The sequence below is a fragment of the Podarcis liolepis genome (assembly GCF_965112155.1).
Source record: "Podarcis liolepis genome assembly, chromosome: 4".
NCBI classification, from domain to species: Eukaryota; Metazoa; Chordata; class Lepidosauria; order Squamata; family Lacertidae; genus Podarcis; species Podarcis liolepis.
Genome location: NC_139558.1, coordinates 54,000,845 through 54,023,633, shown reverse-complemented (window position 1 = coordinate 54,023,633; position 22,789 = coordinate 54,000,845). Strand labels below are relative to the sequence as shown.

At 42.6% G+C, this 22,789-nt stretch overlaps 1 protein-coding gene across 2 annotated transcripts in view; it reads right to left on the bottom strand.

The window, feature by feature from the left end:
- The window catches only part of RUNX1 (RUNX family transcription factor 1), a 175,616-nt gene extending 157,727 nt beyond the window's left edge, over nucleotides 1-17,889 (bottom strand). For both annotated transcript variants that reach the window (XM_083500217.1, XM_083500218.1), the window contains exons 1-2: nucleotides 17,711-17,889; nucleotides 17,392-17,511 (exon numbers count right to left, since the gene is read on the bottom strand). In XM_083500217.1, the coding sequence (XP_083356343.1) occupies nucleotides 17,392-17,449 (58 nt within the window). In that variant the 5' untranslated portion in view covers nucleotides 17,450-17,511; nucleotides 17,711-17,889. The remainder of the gene's footprint in view (nucleotides 1-17,391; nucleotides 17,512-17,710) is intronic.
- Nucleotides 17,890-22,789: the final 4,900 nt, after the last annotated feature.

Below are 22,789 nucleotides of genomic sequence, written 5' to 3'. Positions count from 1 at the left end.
TAAAGGCCACCACAGAAAATGAACAACTGCATATATTCCTAACAAAAAAAATGGCAGGTTTCTGAATCCCAAGTCGACAAGAGGATGAGAACTTCAAGATGTGCTTGAATTTCTTTTCTTGTTCAATATTAAACAAAACACCTATGGAAAAGTGCTTCAGTTTATTTACTTGCAGAGGGAGAAAAGGCAGTTCATTTGAAAAGGCACCTGAACAACATTTGGTGGCTGAGTCAAAATGCTGGCTACGAACATGACAGATGAGCACGTAACTGAAAAAGTGTTGCAAACTTAGCAGCATGAAATAGCTGGGCTAAAAAAGCCTGAAACAGGAAAGACTAGCTGACACTCAAGCATATTTTCATCAGTACCTTGTAGGGACGGAACTTCTGCAAAAGCTGCTGAGGCTTGTTATCAGCTCGGCTCAGAAGGCTGTGGTTTTCTCACTCTTACGAGCCTGCTATAACTGACAGTTGTTTTTCATTGAACAGGATGCCGGCATCTAAGGTGTCTCCTTCCCTAAAACTTCACAGAAAGAAGCAGGGCGGCTCAGCCTCACACGCAACCATTTACTCACTCTCGATTGCAAAAACGCTTCTCCTTAGCTGAAGATGCAGCACAGATGCAATGAGAAAAACCCAGTAAATATGGTGGTTGTTAAAAAAAGGAAGCTGCCTGAGCAGTCTTTTAGAGATGCTAAAGCCTCAGATTTAAAAATATGGATGAATAGAACAGTCACACTCTTTAAAAACTCAGACAATCACAAACATTAAGTACCAGGGGAGCAAACTGCCTGTCATTATAACAGGCCCTTCAACTCCCTGCACACCCAATGGACAGAGATGATGGTAGGTGTAGCCCAGAAACCATCTGGAGGGCTACTGGTTCCCCACCCAAGAAGTTGTCAAGAGAGGGCCTTTGCATGTGCTACACTGAAACACAAATATTTCAGCCTTTCTCCCTGTCTTGTTCTGTCCCTGTGCAAGGCCCTGGCAGTGACAACTTGGCTGCACCAGGTCAGGGATGGGAGGCCAGCTTTATCCTCACAGCAATAACACCCTCAAGGTTACAATACTTTATCCTCCTGCCCAATAAGATGGAAAGGCAATTATTCACTTACAGTAAAGCTTGGCTCTCCAGTGGGTTGGGAATCCCAGCCAATGAGAATCAAGTCTGCACCTAACTGGGCAGCCCTGCTCCTTCCCTCTGCTTAAACCCCATTCTGGTTTTGGTATCTTAGTCACACTAGAGCATGACAAAACCTGGGAAGTGGCTTTTATATGTCTCGATTCCAAGAACACCAGAGTAGGTTACCCACTGTAAAGGGTAAGGGCTTAATACACCTGAGTCCATGAAGCTGTGTCTTTCTGTGATGACCTTCCAAAACCTAAGTTAGTTGTAAGATAACTACCTACCACAATTTTCCAGTTGATGTGAACAAATGTCAAAAATGGATCCAGGCTCAACATGCAGAAGGAGGCAGTGGTTACTGTACATCAGGGATCCTGGTACTGGTTCGGATTATAATTCGGCAGATTAGCACTTGTACTGTTTAGTTTCAGCTCTTACTTCACGAATTTAAATTATTCCTGATCCAGCTCTTTGGTTTTTCAAAAGTAACATTATTGTTTACATTTTTAATAATGATTTCAAAGCTGGCTGAAAACACAATGAGCCAGTAATTGCCCATTGAAGTAATTGCTCATGCCTCAGGGTTACTGTCTGTCCAAGTGAGTTTAAGGAGGTGACAGATCCAGAGTTACTGTTCTTTGTTATTTTTTCTTGTCACCTAGCTAGCATATTAACAACTATCTAATTACTGTTAACCCACATCACACCGTTCAGGGCATAATTAGCAGGGTGTGCTTATGATTCACTCCCCAACCACTCATACACTTTTCCGAGAAAAAGGAACAAAAAAATAAAATTACAATTTGTATTTTTGCATGGATTGATAATGACAAGTAATAAGCATGAACAGTGAGTCTAAAAAATAACCATTTATTATAAAGTTATGGAAAAAAATGTAATAATGTTATTACAAAAAGATATAAATCAGACTCACATTTTAACACTCACAAAAGACAAGTAAAGCCCATCTTTTGTTACGTTAAATGACCACCCAAGCTCTGCTTAAAAACCTCCAAGGAAGGAGAGTCCACCATCTTCCATGCTTATGGATACACACAATTGTTTGGTTCAGAGGACCTTCCCAGAAGCTGAGTCTATCTCACATTCTTAAAACTAGACTGAGGGTCAAGTATCTATTTGCAAGCCAAATAAGTAACAGTCAATCAGATCAATGTACTGGTAGGGGCACGCAATGCAACAAACTAGCTTAAGAGCATCAACCATTGTATCCAATGGCCAAGATCTTGTGCATTTCAGAATGTGCCCTTATAATCTCATTTTAAGAGAGCATGCTTCTTATCTTATTTTCAGATGCTAAAAGTTTGAGATCATAATCCATACATTACAAGCTTCAGATCACACAGCCTTAACATGAGGCTGTGTTTTGAGTACTGAAGGGATTTGAATCTTGGGTCTCCAAGTTTCACGGGACCACACCAGTGTGCAGCTGCCAGCCATGATCAGAGACAACAAGCTCCTTCCTCCCCTTGGATCAACAGCCTGCTCCCAAATCCCATCTAGTCTGCCGAGTCCTAGCATTCGAAGTGCAGTATTGAGAGAAGAGAAAGGAGAAGAAAAACCGATGGTTTACTTGCATTTATAAGTCTAAATGCAAGTACCAGCAAAGAAATAACCTTAAAAAATGTGCACGCCCAAACCAAGCCATCTTGCCATAGTAAACTTCCAGAAACACCACATCAAGGATCTCTGTGCGTCATAACAAACACTGAAGGCAGCAGATGAGATTAACACTTCTTTGCACGACATCAAGAGGAAAACCCCAGAAACTGACGGCCCTCCAGTGTCTAAATTTGTGTACCGTGACTTGTACAACACTTGCTAATCCCGCCTGACACAGAGGGAGGTTGTCACACCTGATCCATAACAGCAGTCTGCAGCAAAGGTCTGCTGCATTTGCTAATTCTACTGGCAGGAGAGGGCTTTTTTGAAAGCTGAAAGTCGAGATGAAGCAGTCAGGGGAGGGGGAGGAAACACACACAACAAACCTCCAACCGCTTCAGTTTAACTAATGCTTTTGATCTCAAACTGCTGTGGTCTCGTCCCCAGCACAACAGCACACAAAAGCTCTGTGAACATGGTCTCAGAGGCAGCTTTGTGCAGGTTAAGGGCCCTACAGAAAGAAAGGAACTGTTATGGGAGAGTGACGGAAACAGGGAGAGGCAGGGAGTGAAAGGGGGGAAGGAGGCAAATATAACAGGAGCATCCAAAGGAGGCTTCCAGTCAGCAGGCGGCCTGAAACATAATCACCAGTTTGTACAAGGGAATTTTAATTTAATAGATCTTGCAAGGGGGGGGGAGTGGGAGAAAACCTGATCTGAGGCAGTTCATCAGAAAAAGGTGGGGGGGGGACAGGTTTTTATAGCAAATGCAATTAGCTGGAGTAGTTTTTATTTTCCTTCTTTTACTTCATACAGGTGTAAAGTGAAACCCATAAACCAATTTGTTCCTCTTGGTTATAAACTAGTCTTCAGACAGAAATGCCCCTGAAATCAATGAAATGAACCAATTCAATGAAAAGAATCCAATGAACCCTCCCTTAAGGTGAAATTTCAGAGACCGCATGGACTGATAATAATAAATTTATCATTTCTACCCTGCCCATCTGGCTGGGTTTCCCCAGCCACTCTGGGCGGCTTTCAACAGAACATTAAAAACAGAACAAAACTTCAAATACTGTATTATTGACAACAGTCAAAATTGGAAAGTATTACATTAAACTTTTTTATTTTTTTAAAAGGTGCTTTCCCACTAAAACAAACCAACTAACCAACTGTATTACAGAATGGAAGGCCTATGTTATATGATGTAATGAAATAACAACACTTGGGCACATCTAGATGTATCTCTAAAGCAGGATCACTGACACCTCATATTATTGTTTTCAAAATATTATGAACCAATAAGACATGTTGGAATGTTTCAGTCTGTTAAACATCTGTTATGCCATCTATCTATACAGATGTATAAAGAAGCAAGTCATTGCTGGCTGTGCTGTGGTTGAAGAAAACAGAAATGCATGACCAAAAATTGATCTGGCGTTCTAAATGTGAATACACATGTTTCTAAAGACACAGAAATTGTCTTTGGAAGCACTACAAGAGTCCTGCAAGGTAAGCCATTATTGTTAAGTGAAACTTGTGACTTGTCAGAGGCCACCTAGTCAGTTCGTGGTTGAACTAATATTTGAACCTGGGACTTCCTTTCTCGTTGTTCAAAATCTTAACCACTGGTTCCTAAAGGTAAAAGCTGACATAGGTACATGGGAATGAACAAAGTTACAAAGGTGCAAGAAAGCAAAGCATGCAAATAGAAATAAACTTAATACAACTTTGTCCTGCAAGAAAATGTTGCCATGAGCACTCACCTTCTGTCAGAAGTGCTGCTAATCTGCATTCCAAAAAGTCTCTGGGAGGGTCTTGTCCTCTTTCCAGAATGCTTTAAGTTGTAAGGAACTTCAGTGGGGTATTTCACTTTCCCCATGGTTTTCAGTTTCCCCCAACTAAAACTCAGCATTCTATGGCTATGGAGCATGCAACAACATTCTTAGGCAGGGGCGCCGACTTATAAAAAATATTGGGGGGGGCCCATACCGGGATCCTGCCGCTGGTTCGCTCGGGTAGCCGGGAGAACGCAGTTCGAGGTGGCGGTGTTGGGGAGAGACCCTCGTTCAGGGCGCCACTAGACTTGGCGGCCGGCGGCCTATCTGGGGGGTTTTGGAGCGTATTTTGGCGGAGCGATTGGGGAGGAGGGGGCTTGTTGCCGGATTCTTCAGCTGAGCCGGAGATCCGCTGCTGGGGGTCCCTGGGCCGAGTTGTGAGCACGGCCTGCTGAAGGGAGATCCAGCCGATTGCGCGACGGGGACGGCCGGGGCTCTCCGGCTAGGGCGCGCGGCTGGCTGGCTGGCGAGGGAGCAGGTGGGGAGGAGGCGGGGGTCCTCACTCTCTTAGGAAACGCACCCGCGCACCCGATTGCCACGAAGTCCGAAGGGTGCGTGTGTGGAATTAAAAAGCAAAAACGAGATACGGGCACGGCAGGCAAAGAGTTTTCTGCAAGAGGATGGAGGGCAGGTTGAAGAGAAAATCACTCAGGATGAGACAGTCAAATCAGCCATGATAAAATGGGCTCAGGATATTGGGTATAACATCATGTTTGAGGACTGGGAAAGGTTATGGACCACCGGAATGAAATTCACGGCATGTAATGCCTTGAAGGAAAATATTATGAAAATGATTTATAGGTGGTACATGACCCCAGTCAAGCTTGCAAAAATATATCACCTGTCTGATAATAAATGTTGGAAATGTAAGGAGGCTGAAGGGACATTCTTTCACCTCTGGTGGACTTGTCCAAAAGTGAAGGCCTTCTGGGAAATGATCTATAATGAGTTAAAAAAGGTATTTAAGTATACCTTTCCCAAGAAACCAGAGGCCTTCCTCTTGGGCATTGTTGGCCAGAAAGTGTTAAAGAAGGATAGAACTTTCTTTATGTATGCAACTACAGCAGCAAGAATACTTATCGCAAAATATTGGAAGACACAAGATTTGCCCACACTGGAAGAGTGGCAGACGCAATTGATGGACTACATGGAACTGGCTGAAATGACTGGCAGAATCCGAGATTTGGGAGAAGAAACAACGGAAGAGGACTGGAAAAAATTTAAGGACTATTTACAAAAACAATATAAGTTGTATGAATGTTAAAAATTTACACGATTCGGAAACTATAGCTTCAGCAATTAGATTTGGGAAACAGGAAATTATATTTTAAGTAAGAAAAGGTCAAAATCTAAGGTAATACTATGTTTAATTTAAGATATAAGTAACTGATGAAAAGTATGTTAAATTTAGAGGTATAGTATTTGAAAAGTACAAAATAAGGTACGAAACAAGGTAATAATTTGCTGATATCGTTATTATAAAGAATGCAGGGTAAGGGAGATGCGAGGAAGTCCAGTTAGTTATATAAAAAATGTGTTGAATGGTTGGTTTTCTTTTCTTCTTTTTCTTCTTTTCTTTTTCTTGTTCTTTTACTTTTTTCTTCAGTGTATGTTTCTAACTTTGTATTTGAAAACTTAATAAAATATTTATAAAAAAAGAAGAAGAGAAAATCCTTTCGCTTTTCTGGGGCGCAGGGAAGTCTCAGAGCCGGAGGTTGGGGAAGGGACCCCCTTTGCTCTGCCCTCTTCTCCCGTCTTAGATTCGCATGGGGGTCCCCGCCCGAGCTTGCCTGGCCACCGGGCCACACAAGGGCCGCGCTCTACACGGCGCACCTTGCTAGCCGCGCAGCTGTCCTCCGCGGCTGCGGAGCGGCCCCGTGCCGGTGCCCAGCCCCTCTGGGCGCCCGCTGCGCTGCCAATGACAAGCGGGCGACGTCGCGGGCGGGGAAGGCGTCGCTTTCTTTCCCGATCCTTCATCCTCCCAGTCTTCCAGCCCTTTTTTGGGTTGGAAGCTCGTCTCGTTCGCCCTTCTCTTTTCTTCACCCTGCGCGCAATTTTCCTCCCTCGTCTCCCTCCCCATTTCTCCTTCCTTCCTTCCTTCCTTCCTGACGGGCTCGGGCTCGGGCTCGGGCTCCGGGTCGGGCTCGGGCTCGGGCAGCCACAGCGTCGGCGGTGTTGGCGATCGGCGGCGCGGGGGGATGGCCCTCCCGGGGGAGCCGGCGCTGCTCAATGGGGTTGCCAAGGAGTCAGGCCGGCCGCCCCCCTCCCCCGGCCCGGCGCCCCCCGCCGCGCCGGTGCCCGTTATCGAGCTGGTGCGCGCCGGGCGCCCTATAAAAGCCGCGGACGCGCCCACCGCCGCCCGAGATTATTGGGGGGGCTGAGCCCCCCCAAACGAATTTTTGAGGGGGCTCGGGCCCCCTCAGGCCCCATGGAGTCGGCGCCTATGTTCTTAGGAGAGTGTTGCTTTTTAATGGTTAAACCACGGAGCCTAGGGCTTGCCGATCAGAAGGTTGGCAGTTCAAATCCCCGTGACGGGATGAGCTCCCATTGCTTGGTCCCTGCTCCTGCCAACCTAGCAGTTCAAAAGCACAAAGTGCAAGTAGATGAATAGGTACCACTCCGGTGGGAAGGTAAACGGCATTTCCGTGTGCTGCTCTGGTTCGCCAGAAGTGGCTTAGTCATGCTGGCCACATGACCCAGAAAAACTGTGTGTGGACAAATGTTGGCTCCCTTGGCCAGTAAAGCGAGATGAGCACCGCAACCCCAGAGTCGCCCACGAATGGACCTAATGGTCAGGGGTCCCTTTACCTTTACACCTATAGGCCTCAGGGTTTTCTCAACCATGGTGACACTGCCCTTTCTCAGTAGCTCCAATCCTGTTGTCACTCACTACCTGAGCTCATTATTAAAGGGAATGCTGTTGCAAAAGAGACTTCTACAATCCATTCTAAAACACCCAGCAGCTTTGCACCTTTCCCCCAACTATTATTGCTGCTTTAGAACAAAGCTTCCCTTCCAGTCCCAACTTCACAGTTAATTATAGAAAATTCACTTCTACACAGCTTTCACTGGCTAAGTCTTGAGAATTAGCCTGCATGTTGATTTTTTAAGTACATTGATGGAATATCTCACAATGGCATGCATCCTTTGCATGCCACAGATGTGAACCATAAAATTGATCTAAACTGTGATCAAGGAAAACAGGACGGTGACCACATTTTAAAGTGTGCAATACATTTGTCGTTGGGATAAGATTTGCATCTGTGGCACCTTGTGGTAATGTGCTTGAAGCTTTAAAGCTGCTGTAGCAGGTGGGCGCCTCTCTCCTTTAAGGACCATAAAGAAGCAAATTAAAAGTTCAGGCAGCTACATGTTTTTACATTCTGCCATCATCAAAGAACTAAAAGGATAAGGTGCTTGCTCTTTATCAGAAAGGTCGGCTGAAATGCTGAAACTGTTTGCTAAGGATACTGATCTTAGGCCGGCTTGTGATATATATGGAAACCAGGAAAAATGTTTTGAATTTGGAGAACAACTAGGATAGACAAATGAAATTTGCTATGTAATTAAGGACCCACAGAATTTGTAAATGTGTCTGTGTGTGAGACCATGACCAAATATCTCTTTCTCAAAAACCCAAGGGCTCTTGCAGATCTCTGTGAAACAATACTGCCAAGTTTCACACAGCTTCACTTTCATGCTAAAGTGGCAACCACTGTCAAACTAACAAAGGACAACTTGTCAGCCTCTCACAACTGCAGGTGTTTTCTGCCTTCCCAGATATAATCTAATATGAAAGTATTATTGTTAGCTCTCATGTCTGCATGAAATACACACTGCTGCTTTGTAATAACAATGATCTAGTCAGTTACACTAGACTCTACACAGCAATAAAGCAATTTAGTTGGAAACATATTGGTATTTTAGTTTTTTAGCTTCAATTCCAACTTTAAATCCCTTATCACATCAGGGGCAGGAATGCTGGTAACTGAGCAGTGGCGGACCAAGCCGATCGGGCGCCTGCGGCGGCATACATGCCCTGTGCGCAGGGGCGGGGCCAGCTGCCCATGGGGGCGGGGCCAGCCACCTGAGGGGTGAGGCGAGCTGGGGCAGGATGCTCCGCGGGGCCTCCAAGGAGTCTGTCTGCCTCCTCCCACTCAGCCGCCCTACAGCTGAGGGGGAGGTGGCGGGTGGACCATTTGGGGCATTGTGGAGCCTGCAGGCGCCCAAGCCACCACATCTTTCCCAGGAGAGACGCGTGGCTAGGGTGTGCTGCAGGCCCAACAGCGAGTGCCACCCAGCATTTTGTCACCCCCCTCAGTGGTGACACCCATGGCGGCCTGCCCCCACTGCACCCCTCTTCCTCCACCCCTGTAGTCTTGGAGGCTCTCATATAATACACACTGAGGGAAGACAGAGGTTTCCATGAGATGACCATCCAAATTTGACACAGATGCCCTGTACAAAGATAGATACACTGCATCTAACAGTAAGTAAGGTGTAGTGGCACTGAATGGCCAGCACTGATGAAACAGCAAGGACCAGCAAGATGAACAGGGAAGAGAGGATGAGGCACTTTTGTGGGGGGGGGATGGAAGGGGAGTGGCTCAGGTCAGTGGCTCAGGTCAGACCAGTGGCGTAGCGTGGGGGGCGCAACATCTGGGGGTTAGGGTTAGGGGGCGCAAATCCACGGGTTAGGGGGCGCAAATTACTTGCCTTGCCCCGGGCGCTGACAACCCACGCTACGCCACTGGGTCAGACCTATATGGTTCTTTACCTGAAGCAGCAGTCAGGGTACCATTTTTTCTTTGTTTAACTGTAGATTTCATCTTGAGTCTGTTATTGTACTGGGGAGAAGTGAGCTAAAATGTGCAATTTCCAGGAGACAATTAGCAGGTGAAGGAAGACTTAACCACTCTCTCTTCCAGCCCGCCAATATCTCCCTGCCAAAACATTAGCATTACAAAGACTCCTGGGCTGGTTTTGTAAACTATAGTTCCATGATGAATCAGAATCCTCTTCCCCCAGCAATTACAGTAAGTGAGTAAAATGGTCACAATTCCAGCAAGGCAAAAGCACTCAAGGGCAGTGTGGAATATGGCTGGTGAATGGCTGGGCCTGAGGAGAATTCCAAAGCCTAGAGAGAAAGAGGCTTGGATGTGCCTGAGGTTTACCCCCTCAACCTCTAGAGTCTCCCAGCTGGAGTTCCTTTAACCAGAGACAAGAGAATGTTATGCATGCAGAAGCCACACGTACCACTGAGCTGCAGCCCCTTCTCTTTAGGCATAACACCAAACCCAGAGGCGGTTTTCTTCCATTGATAGTGGCAGGACACAGAGCAAATAATTATGAATTAACAATCGTTGTTGAGCACCGGAAGAAAATGCGCCACCATTTCAGTGTTCAGGCACTGATCTAGTTTCCGGGCCTTGTCTGGAATGCTTAGTTTTACCAAACTAGCACATTGTTTTCTTTTTGATATTTTACTCCCTTCTTTCCAGTAATTCCTGTAATGGCTCTTTCAGAGGCACTCAGGCCTTCACAATGAAAAAGGGAGCATCTCTAACAGTGAGAAGACTGTGTAAAAACCAGACATTGTGCAAGCCTTCTCTCCCCCCTCCCCCCGCACATCAACCATGCCAAGCCTTTTATTAGTTTCGCCAGTTCAATTTCCTTTCCGCAAGATCATTTAGTGTTTTTCTGAGTAACCCTTTCTTTCATTTGGATGCTTAGCACCATAAAACAGAGATACACATGCCTTCTCGCAAAATTATCTGTTAGATTATCGCTAGTTTAGAACCTAGAGAAAAAGATATAGGACAAATGGTTCAATGACTTAGGTTAGGTTGTCCTAAGGGCTGTGATTCAGCCTTTGCTTCACAACAGTAGTGGGGAACCTGCAGCTATGTTTCATCCAGCCTGTGGATCAAACAGTGCTCCACAGACCTCCTCATTTCAGTGAAAACTGTGCTCAACTGCCTAACAGCTGATGTCATACTTGATGTCAGGGGTGGGTATGGTGAGGGCTTCAAAGGAACAATCAGAAGTTTTAAGTGGGTTTTCCAAAAGGCTTTCCAATAGGCCACACTGAGCTCTGAAGTCCTGACAATTAGGGCATTAAAGCAAAACATCTCCTGATAATCACAGTGGTGTCAAGTGATTAACTTGTTGGAGCCTCCACCCACCTATCAAATTTGGCCTGTCAAGGGCTGGGGAGATAAAGATCCAGCCTGCTGGCCAGAAATGTTTTTCCCCACCCTGTTCCATAACAAACTTCCCATGTGACCTTGGATGGGTCACTAAGTTTCTATGATTCATTCCAATACTCTTTAAGTAAGGATGACAGTTTTTCTGCACATCATGGGATGGGGTTGAGATAATGCATGAATGTGTTTTAGATATCCAGATGCTGTGTGGGAGTTTGTGTGTTGCAGCTGCTCACATACCATTCCAGCAACATTAAAAAACAAACGATTATTTGGGTAGCGTTGGCAGTGTGGGTGTTGCAGCATAGGGCCAGAGAACAACAAGAGGGCAAGAGATAATTTCATCCAGTTTCAACAGAATTTACCTCCTGCATTTATATACCATCTTTCCGCCATATTACTCAACAAACATTTTAAGCTGGATGCACGAAGAAAGCTTCTAACATAGGAAGAGCTGAACAGTAGCTCCACATTAATGGAGAATTGAAAGGAAAGTCTAGACAGACACCTGTCAATATTGTTATTTTAGCCTTATGTTTCCAGGTCATCAAGAGTCTGCCTGTACTTGCTTAGATTAAGATGCTTAGGATATGCACTGTGGATAATAATACATTAATTTAATCAGCTGCCATCCATAGCCATCCATAAGGATATTTTGAAGGCTTTTCAATAATGTGCCCTTAGGGATTTTGGAGGACATGTAACACCAATGCTGACTAAATATTCTAGAGACAAATGTTCCTATGAGTGGGCTGGATTCTGCATACTTGGAGAAGTTATTGAGTGAGTCACATTTGTAGGAATTAATCTATACAAATGAGTTAGGTGTGCATAACAAGAAAAGCCTCATCATATCCCACATGTTAAGAATTATCATTTGTTACTACAGGATTGTATGTCTTCAGATGAAATATCAAATAATATCTTAAATTATTTTTTAAATCTATGATAATTCTATTCTTGTCATTCAGTGTGTTCTTTGAACCCAATTTCCCCCCTTGAAGCATGTTTTAAAGTCCCTGACCTCTTCTCCATCCCAAGGAAAATTGCTTATAATACAGTGGTACCTCGGGATAAGAACTTAATTCGTTCTGGAGGTCTGTTCTTAACCTAAAACTGTTCTTAACCTGAGACACCACTTTAGCTAATGGAGCCTCCCGCTGCCGCCGTGCCACTGCCACCCAATTTCTGTTCTCATCCTGAAGCAAAGTTCTTAACCTGAAGCACTATTTCTGGGTTAGCAGAGTCTGTAACCTGAAGGGTCTGTAACCCAAGGCACCACTGTAATGTGTTTATTAAGAGAGATTTGCAGTTAAATGCTGAAGCATTTTCATGAGGATTTTTAAAAAGAAAATTTGCAAGTTGCTACAGAAATGTGGAGAACCAGATTTAAGGAGAGAGAGAGAGAGAGAGAGAGAGAGAGAGAGAGAGAGAGAGAGAGAGAGAGAACTGAAATAAACAGCTCCTTTCAAACCTACTCAGGGGTTGGTGAGAGTAATGTACCATAATCTAGTGATGGGGAAAAAGAGAGTTGCCAGAGTGGTGGTGGCAGTGGCGGAGGGAGGCAGAGGTATGCTGTGACTGATAGTAAACATGGGGAATGATTTTACTTGGGGGGGGGGAGAAAAAACCCACCGCGGCTTATAATTTTATAGAAATTTCCTTAAAAAACCCCCCACATTTTTAAGTTGCTGGTAAAAAGCCAGTAGACCAATATACCTGTGATGTGGCAGGCTTTATTCATTCTGGAAGCACAATGATGCCTGCAATTTTTTTTTTCTACTTCTGTCAAAAAGAAAAATATAGCCATTTTTTCATTTCAAATAGTAGATGGAGGTAGCTGGGAGTAAGGCAGACTTGCATGGTCCTCGAACTAAATCGAGAAGCCTACAAGTACCTCTGGCCATATTGTTCATGTATTTTAACCCACAGGTTATTAATTAGATGGCAAGTGTTGCACAATGTGAATTGCTGGTGATGCAAGTGCCTGTATCTTTCAGCAGGAAATTGCAGCAGTCCACTTCCTATCCCTGCCTGTTCTCACCGACTCTGTCAGACGTATAGCAGATAGCTCTGTTAACCTATAATGAAGTTCAGTGGTATTCTTTAAGTTTTTGGGTGCTTCCCTGATGAAATGTTTAGAGTAGATCCATTTCTTGATCCAGACCAGTCCCTGGCCTCTGAGTTCAACACCTCATACCTAACCTGTGTCAGGAACTGAACCACAAATGTGTGCCCCTTTATCCAAGTCAGTGGATAACACTGCTGTAGTCCTGGAGAGGACATTTTTGAGTCTTGCTTCTCTCATACCAAATGCTGCCTGTTGCTTGCTTACCCACACTACGCTTTATTATATTGATTCATCACTATCTTATTTATTGTTGTTTATTTATGTTTATTATATCGATATTCCACCTTTCTCAAAGCAGCCTGCATAGAGTTCTTGAGCAACCTTCCCATTTTCAGGCAGACATGACTCTGCTTAGATACATCAAAGTAGCTGTACTGAGTCCTAAAGACCATACTCTAGAATCTAACTCCTCTTTACACCTGGTCATAGATAACATGGGCACAATTCAACCAACACTAATCATTTTACAATCCTATTGACAGAAGACACATAAGCAATGGGATTTTAAAAGCATTTGATTCCTCCCCCCACCAGGTTTCTATATCTTGACAAGACTCTAACAGCTGTGGCATTCAGAAGAAGAAAGCGGTGCTCAAACATTAAGGCTGCAATTCTATGCCAATGCACCTGGGATGAAGCCCAATTGAACTCAGTGGGACTTACTTTTGACTAGACAGGCATAGGTTTGCTCTGTTTGCTGTCTCCAAGAGTTCAGGAAGTTTGTGGCAATAAATTCATATTTGACACAGGATAGCTAATATTTATTTATTTATTCATTCATTCATTCATTTATAAAAGTATGTACCACTCTGTTACAAAATATCAGGTACACAGCAATATAAAGCAGTATGGTGGTTTTCCTCACCTTCAGATTATTATAGTACTGTTTTTTTCCTTCTTTGGGGTATTAAAGGTTGTTGTTTTTTTAATCCCATTGCCATACACTTGTTAGTGAAAAGCATTTAGAAAGCGGAATAATTCATAATTTTCTTAGTACACAAATGAATGTGTGATTTTTGGACAAGCCTAGGTCTCCCAAAAAGAAATATTAAATAGATTTGTTTCTTTACCTAGCAGTGTAAGGAAGACCTGGTGTGGTGTGATAGAAAAAGGGTCATATCCTTTGTGGTGTACCACATTCAATTAATATGACAAGCTTTGTGATCCTGTCAGTTTTCACAGAGGGTGGGACCAGTGTTTGCTTCCCCACTCCCCTCTTTTTGTCCAAATTTTCACAGAGTATCGCACTGAAAAAGAATGATGGATTTCCGTCCTAGAGGACTGCATGGGCTGATAAAGTGAAATCTATGGCAGAAAACAACTTGTTTTTTCCACCCTTTAGGCCATAATTTTAGTTGAGAGAGAGAGAAAGTGTAATAAATTTTGGCGGGAAAAATAGCCAAACTATTTTGGACATTTCTAATGACTAGTGTGTATAAACACTACTGAGAAATGGCGGTGAGAACAATTTGACTGAGGGAATGATTATTTTTCTTGCATCAAAGCCTAGGTATTTGTCAAGTCAGGTCTTTTGAAATTGTCTGAAACTCAGTAAAAGGAGGAAGCAGACATACACACACACACACCACTTTTCGACAAGTCTTGAAGTCTCTCATATTTAAACCCCATTTATTTCTATTAATCAGTGAAAATAATGAATACATTCACTACTTACTGAAGCTATCTATTGCAATTAAGCTCGCATCCTAAAATATAGGCAAAACAAAACAAAATGTCTGATTTAATTGCTCAAAACAGGTCGAGTTCTGGAACTAAGGCCTAGTCCACAGACTCAGAATGTGGGGGCATCCTCATGAGATGGTGGGGTGAGTTTGATGCTTCAGACTTTCATTTTAATAATCTCACATAAAAAACCATGTAAGCAAAAAAACTAGGGTATCATGGATGAAATTCCAGCCCAGCATGGTCCCTGCGATGCTTTCTGCTGTCTCTGTGCCATCGGCAGCCAATGTGCTTTCCTCTCATATCTATTTGTAAGATCAGAAATCACTTGTGGTTGATGTGCATTCTATGCTGCTAATTCCAAAGATCATTTAGCAACCATCTTGGCTACCACTCAGTCTAAACTACTGCTGAGAGTGAAGGCTAATTCTGCAGCTGTTAGGGAATCACTTGTACTTATGTTCAGAGGGGAAGGTAAAAACAGAAAGCATACAGGAAATTTACTAAGCAAAGCACATGCCCAATACATGTGCTTATCAGACAGTACAGCAAATAGATGAGGAGATCACAAATGATGCTGCAAGATGTAAAAATATGAACTAATGAAAGTAAGGGGCACAGAATATTTCCCACTTTTATGAGAACTGTACCCCAATAGGACCAAGATCAACTGAATGAAATCTGAGTGGTGGAGGAGGGGAAATGTTTGAGCTCCTCACAATTTTAATGGTTCTCACCAGGCTTTTTGTTTTTAGCCGTGACTCACTGGAACTCAGTTCTGTCACCTCTTAGGTGGGCACCAAGAGAACAAGGGAGGTGTTCATGGTTGAGTTCTGACACCTCTTTTTCTAGAAAAATAGCACTGGTTCTCACACAAGGCAGATTTCCAGCCAATTTTGCACTTGGAATCTATTTTTAGTATGCATTCTCTATGTTGGAACACAGGATTGGTCTGGCATATAATAAAATAATTATACTTAATTTTGTAGAAGAACTGTTATGCTTGCTTATGCTACTGAAGAATGAAGGGCCTAATACATGCTGTTTCAAATTTGTTTAAACTTTATCTACTCATTTATGGCTCTTTTCCTGTCAGAGTTCAAGAACGGGCTGGCTGTACACCACTATGTCAAGTAGAGCACTACAGGGTTCAGTCTTTATTACATTCCAAACGAATAAAATTTCCTCAATAAAGCCTTCCTGTCCTGTAGATAAAAGAGCAAATAAACATTTGGATGGGCAAAAAATAAAATAAAATAAATGAAGCCAACTACACTCAGGAAGACCCCTTGTTATTCTACGAATATTGCTTCCTTTGCTTGTTAGCAACCCAAAGGAAATGAGTCGGGGAAGATTAAGCAGTTTCTCAGTCCCCAGCCTTGCTACTAAAAGATGTTTCAGAAAAAGAAAAGGTGTGTGACTCACCCAGCTCATAATGATCTGGTTGAGCTACACTATCCTCTCCTGCCAGTAAAATGTTGCTTAAAACCTTTGTAGTCGCAGAGTCAAAGAAAAGCTTTTATAGCATTCTTCTCCCCTATGTTCACCCCATTTCTAATCCATAAGGGAGCGATGCTGCAAAGTGGCTTGTTGTGACAAAGCAGCTTGCAACCCTTCCGCATTCCTTTGCATGCTTATTAATACAAATAACTGGTGACTCATTTTGACACTCCTGAGGCGGCCAAGGAGTTTGCAACGCTTGTGTGCACTCTCTCTCACACACATACACACGCAAAGACACCCATGCCAACCACCACCAGCATGAAATAGCTAATAATTCAATTTATAAAATTGCATTTATTATAACAGGCATTTTTTGTCAGGAGTACTGCTAGAATAAGAATAACATTCTTATCATATTGTATCACTCTTATCTTGGAATGCTACTGAGGAAACTTCCTGACAGCCTATTTCTTTAGCAAGTTAACTTGCTTACTAATAAGGATTTATCACAATCAAAACATCTGTTTTGAGGATAGTAGAGCTAGCAGAAAACTTCAGTCAGTATTTGTACAGGACATTGTTCCACAGGTTGCTTTATTATTCCGCACCTCTGGATGGTTCTGAAAGCATCTGCAACAAAAGATATCTAAATACAGAAAGCAACACAGCTTTCCATGCAATAAACAAGAAATGCATCAAAATTGCTTCACTCTACTCACTGTGCAGTGACTTTTAACGCAGTGGGAAGTTAAGTTCCTTTCCTATATTTTAAATGTCCTAAATGAGTGATTCCAACAACCTGATATTATTCATGCTCATTCAGATGTAAGCCCCACTAATTTTAATGGGATTTACTCCTAGATAAAAATGCATATGTGAATTGTAGCCCTAGGCTTCTTCCATTATTTGGACTGGTACATAAATGGAGCAACAGCTCAACTTTGTTCCTTATTCATATTAGTCTGTGATGCATACAGTGTGCTATTGGCTATTTAAATAAGTGCAGTTCCAAAGCACTGACTCCACCAGCACAGCTAAACTCTCCTTTGGTGGTTGTGCTTCTGCTTGTTGCATGCAATTTGTATGATCTGTAACAATCACCTTCACAAAACAGAGCACTGTTGATTACGTACTGGTGACTTGAACAACTGAAATGAGTGCTCAGTACAATTGCTCAACAGAATCAAGCTGGTAATGCATTTACATTTCAGATTTTATTAGAATCAGAGAAAATAATCATGGAAAAACATGTGCTCCTAAGAGCTTCTTGAAAAGTGCAAACATGCATTTTCCTAAACATGGATGAGTCAAAAAGTATATTTAAAAGATTGAGTGGCACTTACCTCGCACGAAGCACTGCTGGTAAGAAGGAAATGACTCAAAGAAGCTGTTTGAAGTCATGGTTTCCTCTTTTAAAAACTTATTTTCTTTTTTAAAAGGGGGCGATGTGTTATTTCTTTTACCTTGGGAAGTAAAAAATCAAGAGTGGTCATTGTAACAAACTCCTCTGCCATTGCACTTTGCATGTTTGTATCTGCAAAGTAAAATAAATTCAGTCATAAGAGTCTTTTTCTCTCACACAACCACTGAACTGTTTTGTAAAAGAGAGAGGGAGAGAGAGAGAGAGAAATAGCGGATCACTTGTGGTTTCATGATGCTTACCACTCTATGAAACTCTTGTGGTTTGCAGTCAAAATGATTCGCCCTGCCTGCTGACCAATATCCCGGACCCGCTCTTGTGTGACTGCCTCTGTACCCAACTTGTGGTTCTGTGGTTGTTTATGAGGCCCAAAGAAGTGTTTCACACAACCAATATTACAAATTTAACCGTTCCTCTTTCCACAGCCTCTTTCAATTGGTTCTTGACAATCACATGATTTCAGTGATGTCAACTTTAAAAAAAAAGCATTTTGAGCAATGCTCTTCCCACACCACCTGCCTTCCCCTAGATTCAGCAAAGAAACAGTATGCAGAGAGACAGAGACACAGAAAGAGGCTGAGCCTGACTCACAGTCCTTGTTCTACAAATGGGCTTTGCTGATTAAGGACAACTCTGCCTTGTTTTTGCTTGTGGTTGCTGGAACTACTGATTATTTTCATAGATATTTCATTGCTGCTTATTCAATAGTAATTCAAACCCTGGCATTAGTCTGCTGCTGAAAGAGGATGTATATGGCATCATCTAACATTGGGAATCACTTTTCAAAAAGTTCAGCAGGTGGGCAACTGGATTTTTTAAAAGGCAATAATAAGTCAAAAGAGGATAAAATGGATTAGCTCAACAGTTACCCCTTTAGGACAGCCAGAAAATGTCAGGGATCTTATGAATGAATTAAAGACTGGCGTAAACTTTAACGGATAAGGATTACGGAGCTCTTTGAAAACTAAAGTGCTAGATGAATAATAAAAATTAATAATAATTATCATTATCTTGTTATTTTTATTGGGGCAGAACTTTTTTGTAGTTGAACTCTTCAAAATTTGAGTTACCTTCTTGTTTGGAAGTTATTCGGTACAAGGTACTGAACTTAGAACTTGATATTCCAAATGTATCTTTCCTCCCCATAGAGCAAAAAAAGAGAGAATAGTTTATGCCTCACCATGTGCCAATGGTAAATTCTAAAGGAAGAAAAGAACCACTTAAGAACAAAGATGTGATTGTTAGGCCAGCTATTAAGCACCTTAGTCACTGATCTGTACACTTCACTGCAGCCTTTCTCTACTTCAAATGTGAAATCCTGAGGATTTTCCTCACACCTGTAGTAATATTTAAAGGCCTAACACATAGGAATATTTTAAACCATTAAGCATTTGCCAAGCATTTGGTTATAAAAGAAGCAATGAACCAGTTCAAATAGGAGTGATCCAGCAGGATGCTTCTTGCTTTTTAACCTTCTGCTGAAAATGACATCCAGAAAAGTGAATCTCACGGAGCTGTGAGAATGATCAAGAGAGTAGATGGTAAGTTGTATATGAGGCAAAACTAAATTAAGGAACCAAGCTACAGATATGATGGAAGAAACAAGAGATATGGTGACAATTTTAAGACACCTTTTTTTTTTTAATAAGGGAAGGAATAGGAAGAATTGCTTGCCTTATCCCCTGACAGCATAGAGGATAAAGCTACCAGTGGCTACTAATTCTAGTGACTGGATACTACCTCTGAATTCCAGTAGCTGGAGAATACAAGTGGGTGATAGACTGTAGCTGCAATGGTAGATGGAGAGGTTGGGTTGGGGCAGAGGGAGAGGCGAGGAAGGGTCCACAACAGTCAGGTACAGGGTTTTGAAATTAGACTCTTTTTTGCAATTTCCCATTTTGTTTTTTCCTTCAGTCTGAGATAACATAAAAGAGTCCTACTGAATCAGCCCAAAAGCCACGTTGTCCAACATTCTGCTCTCACAATGGCCAACTGGGTGCCTGTAGGCGTGCAACTGGGTGCCCCCCCAATTATAAATCCATTACTCTGGTTATCACATCATGCTATAAATGCTTGTCACTGCTGAGCTTGTGGCACAGATCCCATTTCCCAACACTGCAAGAAAAGGTCGTGGAGGTGCATCATGAGGGAGGAGTTGAGGCCGGGTTCCAGCACTTCTGTTGGGATTCATTCCTGTCGTGGGGCTTTCCCACATGTCTGAGAGTTGATGGTGTTCTTCAGCCCATTGTCACCCTCTGCAAGAACAAAAGTGGCCACCACAACTGTAGTCTGTCTCAGTGACGTCTACACTGCCTTGGTCATGTTGACAGAATGGAAGATGGCAAGATATCTATGGGTGTACTCCATGGGGCGCTGACTTCAAGCACCAGGCCAGTTGGCAAACCAACTCTGTGTTACAAATATGCCTGCAAACATGATATGAAGGATGGCAACTTTAACTCTGCCATTTTTTGTTTCCTTGTTTCTATTGTGAATTGATAATTTCCTCACAGAAAAAAGCACACCATTAGAAAGTAGTTAACATCACAATCTTTTTGATAGGGACATCCTTGATTTTAATTCTGTAATGTTTAGCTCTCCAACTAATTCCACTCCCAGGCCTGCTTACACTGAAGTTGATTCCACAGACGTTAATATGACTTATTTCCATGAAAGGATGTTTAATACTGGAGATGGTAGTCCTCATTCCTCTTGGAAAGTCCCTGGTAGTCACAACTGTAGAGTCTGGCAAGCTGAACTTTAAGGAATTTTTGCTTGTTGGCTTCCCTCATTCTGATTCAACAGTGGCAGGAGGAACAGCTGCTGCCAATATGCTAGCTACAGGAGCCTTGTGGGCAGGGCATTAAAAACTCAGTCTTAACTCATCTCTTAATAACAACAAGCAACCTTCCAATTGCTAGTTCACCTCCTTCTCAATGTTCTCTTCTCTAAGCTTTAAAGGTAAAGGGACCCCTGACACCATTAGGTTCAGTCGTGACCAACTCTGGGGTTGTGGCACTCATCTCACTTTATTGGCCGAGGAAGCCGGCATTTGTCCGCAGACAGCTTCCGGGTCATGTGGCCAGCATGACTAAGCCGCTTCTGGCGAACCAGAGCAGCACACGGAAACGCCGTTTACCTTCCCGCCAGAGCGGTACCTTTTTATCTACTTGCACTTTGACATGCTTTTGAACTGCTAGGTTGGCAGGAGCTGGGACTGAACAACGGGAGCTCACCCCGTTGCAGGGATTCGAACTGCCGACCTTCTGATCGGCAAGTCCTAGGCTCTGTGGTTTAACCCTCAGCGCCTCCTGCGTCCCTTCTCTAAGCTTTAGGTACACCCAAATTATTTCGTGTACCCACTGAGTGGCAGACACGTATGCTGTATTTCATGTCATGGTTATATATGCTTTGATAACTTCCAGTGTACAATACTGTCACTACTTGACTACTGTCTACGTCAGCCTGCCCTTGAAAAGTATCTACCAACTTCCATTTATTCTTCATGCTTCTGTTACAGTATCGACTAAAGCCAGAAGAACAAAGCATAAATGTCCAGTTTTGAACCATCTTAATCAGTTCCTGTTCATTTATGGACCCAATTCAAGGTGCTGATTTTTACTTTTAAACCCCTAAATGGCCCAGGAACTGGTTACCTTGAGGAATGATTTCTACCACACATTCTTTGTTGTGAACTCTGGGCTACTTCAGAAATCCTGCTTTATGTCCTTTGGCCAATTGAGAACACGGGAGATGGGGCCTTCTCCCCCTCCCTGAATTTTATTAAAGTTTGAAGAAAATATACAAAGCATAATATCAAATATTATCAAAGACAAAAAACTAATCTAAATAAAAACACAGACTAAAAGGAGGAAAAGAAAAAAGAAAAGAAAAAGAGGAAAGAGGAAGGGAGAAAGAAAGAAAGAAAGAAAGAAAGAAAGAAAGAAAGAAAGAAAGAAAGAGAACTTCCATTTTTTATTCTGCCAGCTATGGATAGAAAATTATTCAAAACAGCCCCTCCAATATAACACCCAACAATTCCACTTTCTATAAAGAAATATTTTATTCATTTCTTAAGGCATTTCCAATCTTTAGTAAATCTGGACAGTTATGGAAGATGGGGCCTTCTTAGCCATGGAACCATAATTGTTGATCCCATTATTTTTTTTATTTACCTAATAGGTAAAAATGTGTCTGCTCTGGGACACTGATTGTATTTTGACTTCGTTTTAATTTCTGTAGTGCTGATAGAGATGGAAACATAGATATTTGCTGATTGCTACTTTTATTTAATGAGATTTTTGCTCTTGTTTTTTGTTGATTTTAAAAAAGATGTTAATAATTTTCTGACAAAGGAAATAACACAAACATTTAAAATGAATAAATACATAGCAAGCTGCTCTGTTTTTAGAAAATGTTTTGTTATGTAGTATTGGGGGGGCTGCTATTGATGCACCTCCCTTGGACATGTGGAACTAGCTGGGAATCTAGCCCTCCCCACCACCACACTGCAAAGCTTTGGTATCCCTCATTTTAAGGTATTTTGCACTTGATTGTCCCTTACTTTGAGACCAGTTCACTTAAGACTTGATTGGCTGTATCTTTTTCTGTCTAGGTCTATTTGTGTGCACATAACACACAAATATCAGGCAATCACTTCATCAAGGGCACACCAGCCATCTTGAATGGGAAAGTCCATGAGAGACACTATGCTGGCTGGGTCTGGCAGTAGCTGCAGGCCAAACCACCTGGAGGACACCTGGTTGAAAAAGGGGGTGTCAACCCACCAAGAAAAGGCCTTTCTCCGTGTTCCCTCAAGGGGCTTTCTTGTTTCTCACTGCCAACCTATGGATTTCATTACTTTTGAGCCTCTTTTGCTCAGATGCCATTTCAACACATTTTTATTTAGGAAAGCCTTTGGAAATATTGCATTGGCTGAGTTTGAGTTCCTGATTTTGATGACATTTCTTCATGCTGTTGCTAGGCTTGTTTGTTGCTGGGGGCTGGAATGGCTTGGCTTTTAATGTTCTGTTTTCAGTCCACTTTTAATGTATTCTTGGTGCCACATTGAGGTTTTCCTTAAAATACAGAAGCCACCCACACATTCTCGAAGTAAATAAGATTAGTAGAAGGGCAACTAAGGATAACAAATGGCAAACTTAAATGAAAAGAGATGTGACAGGCATTGCCCCTGCCTAGCCTGAGGCCCAGCAAAGTAGATAAATGAATGTGTGACATTTTAGTGTTTTTCAGCTCAGTCATCTGTCAAGGAATAACTATGGTATGTGTCAAGCAACAGTTGGGTTGATTTTGTCATCTGT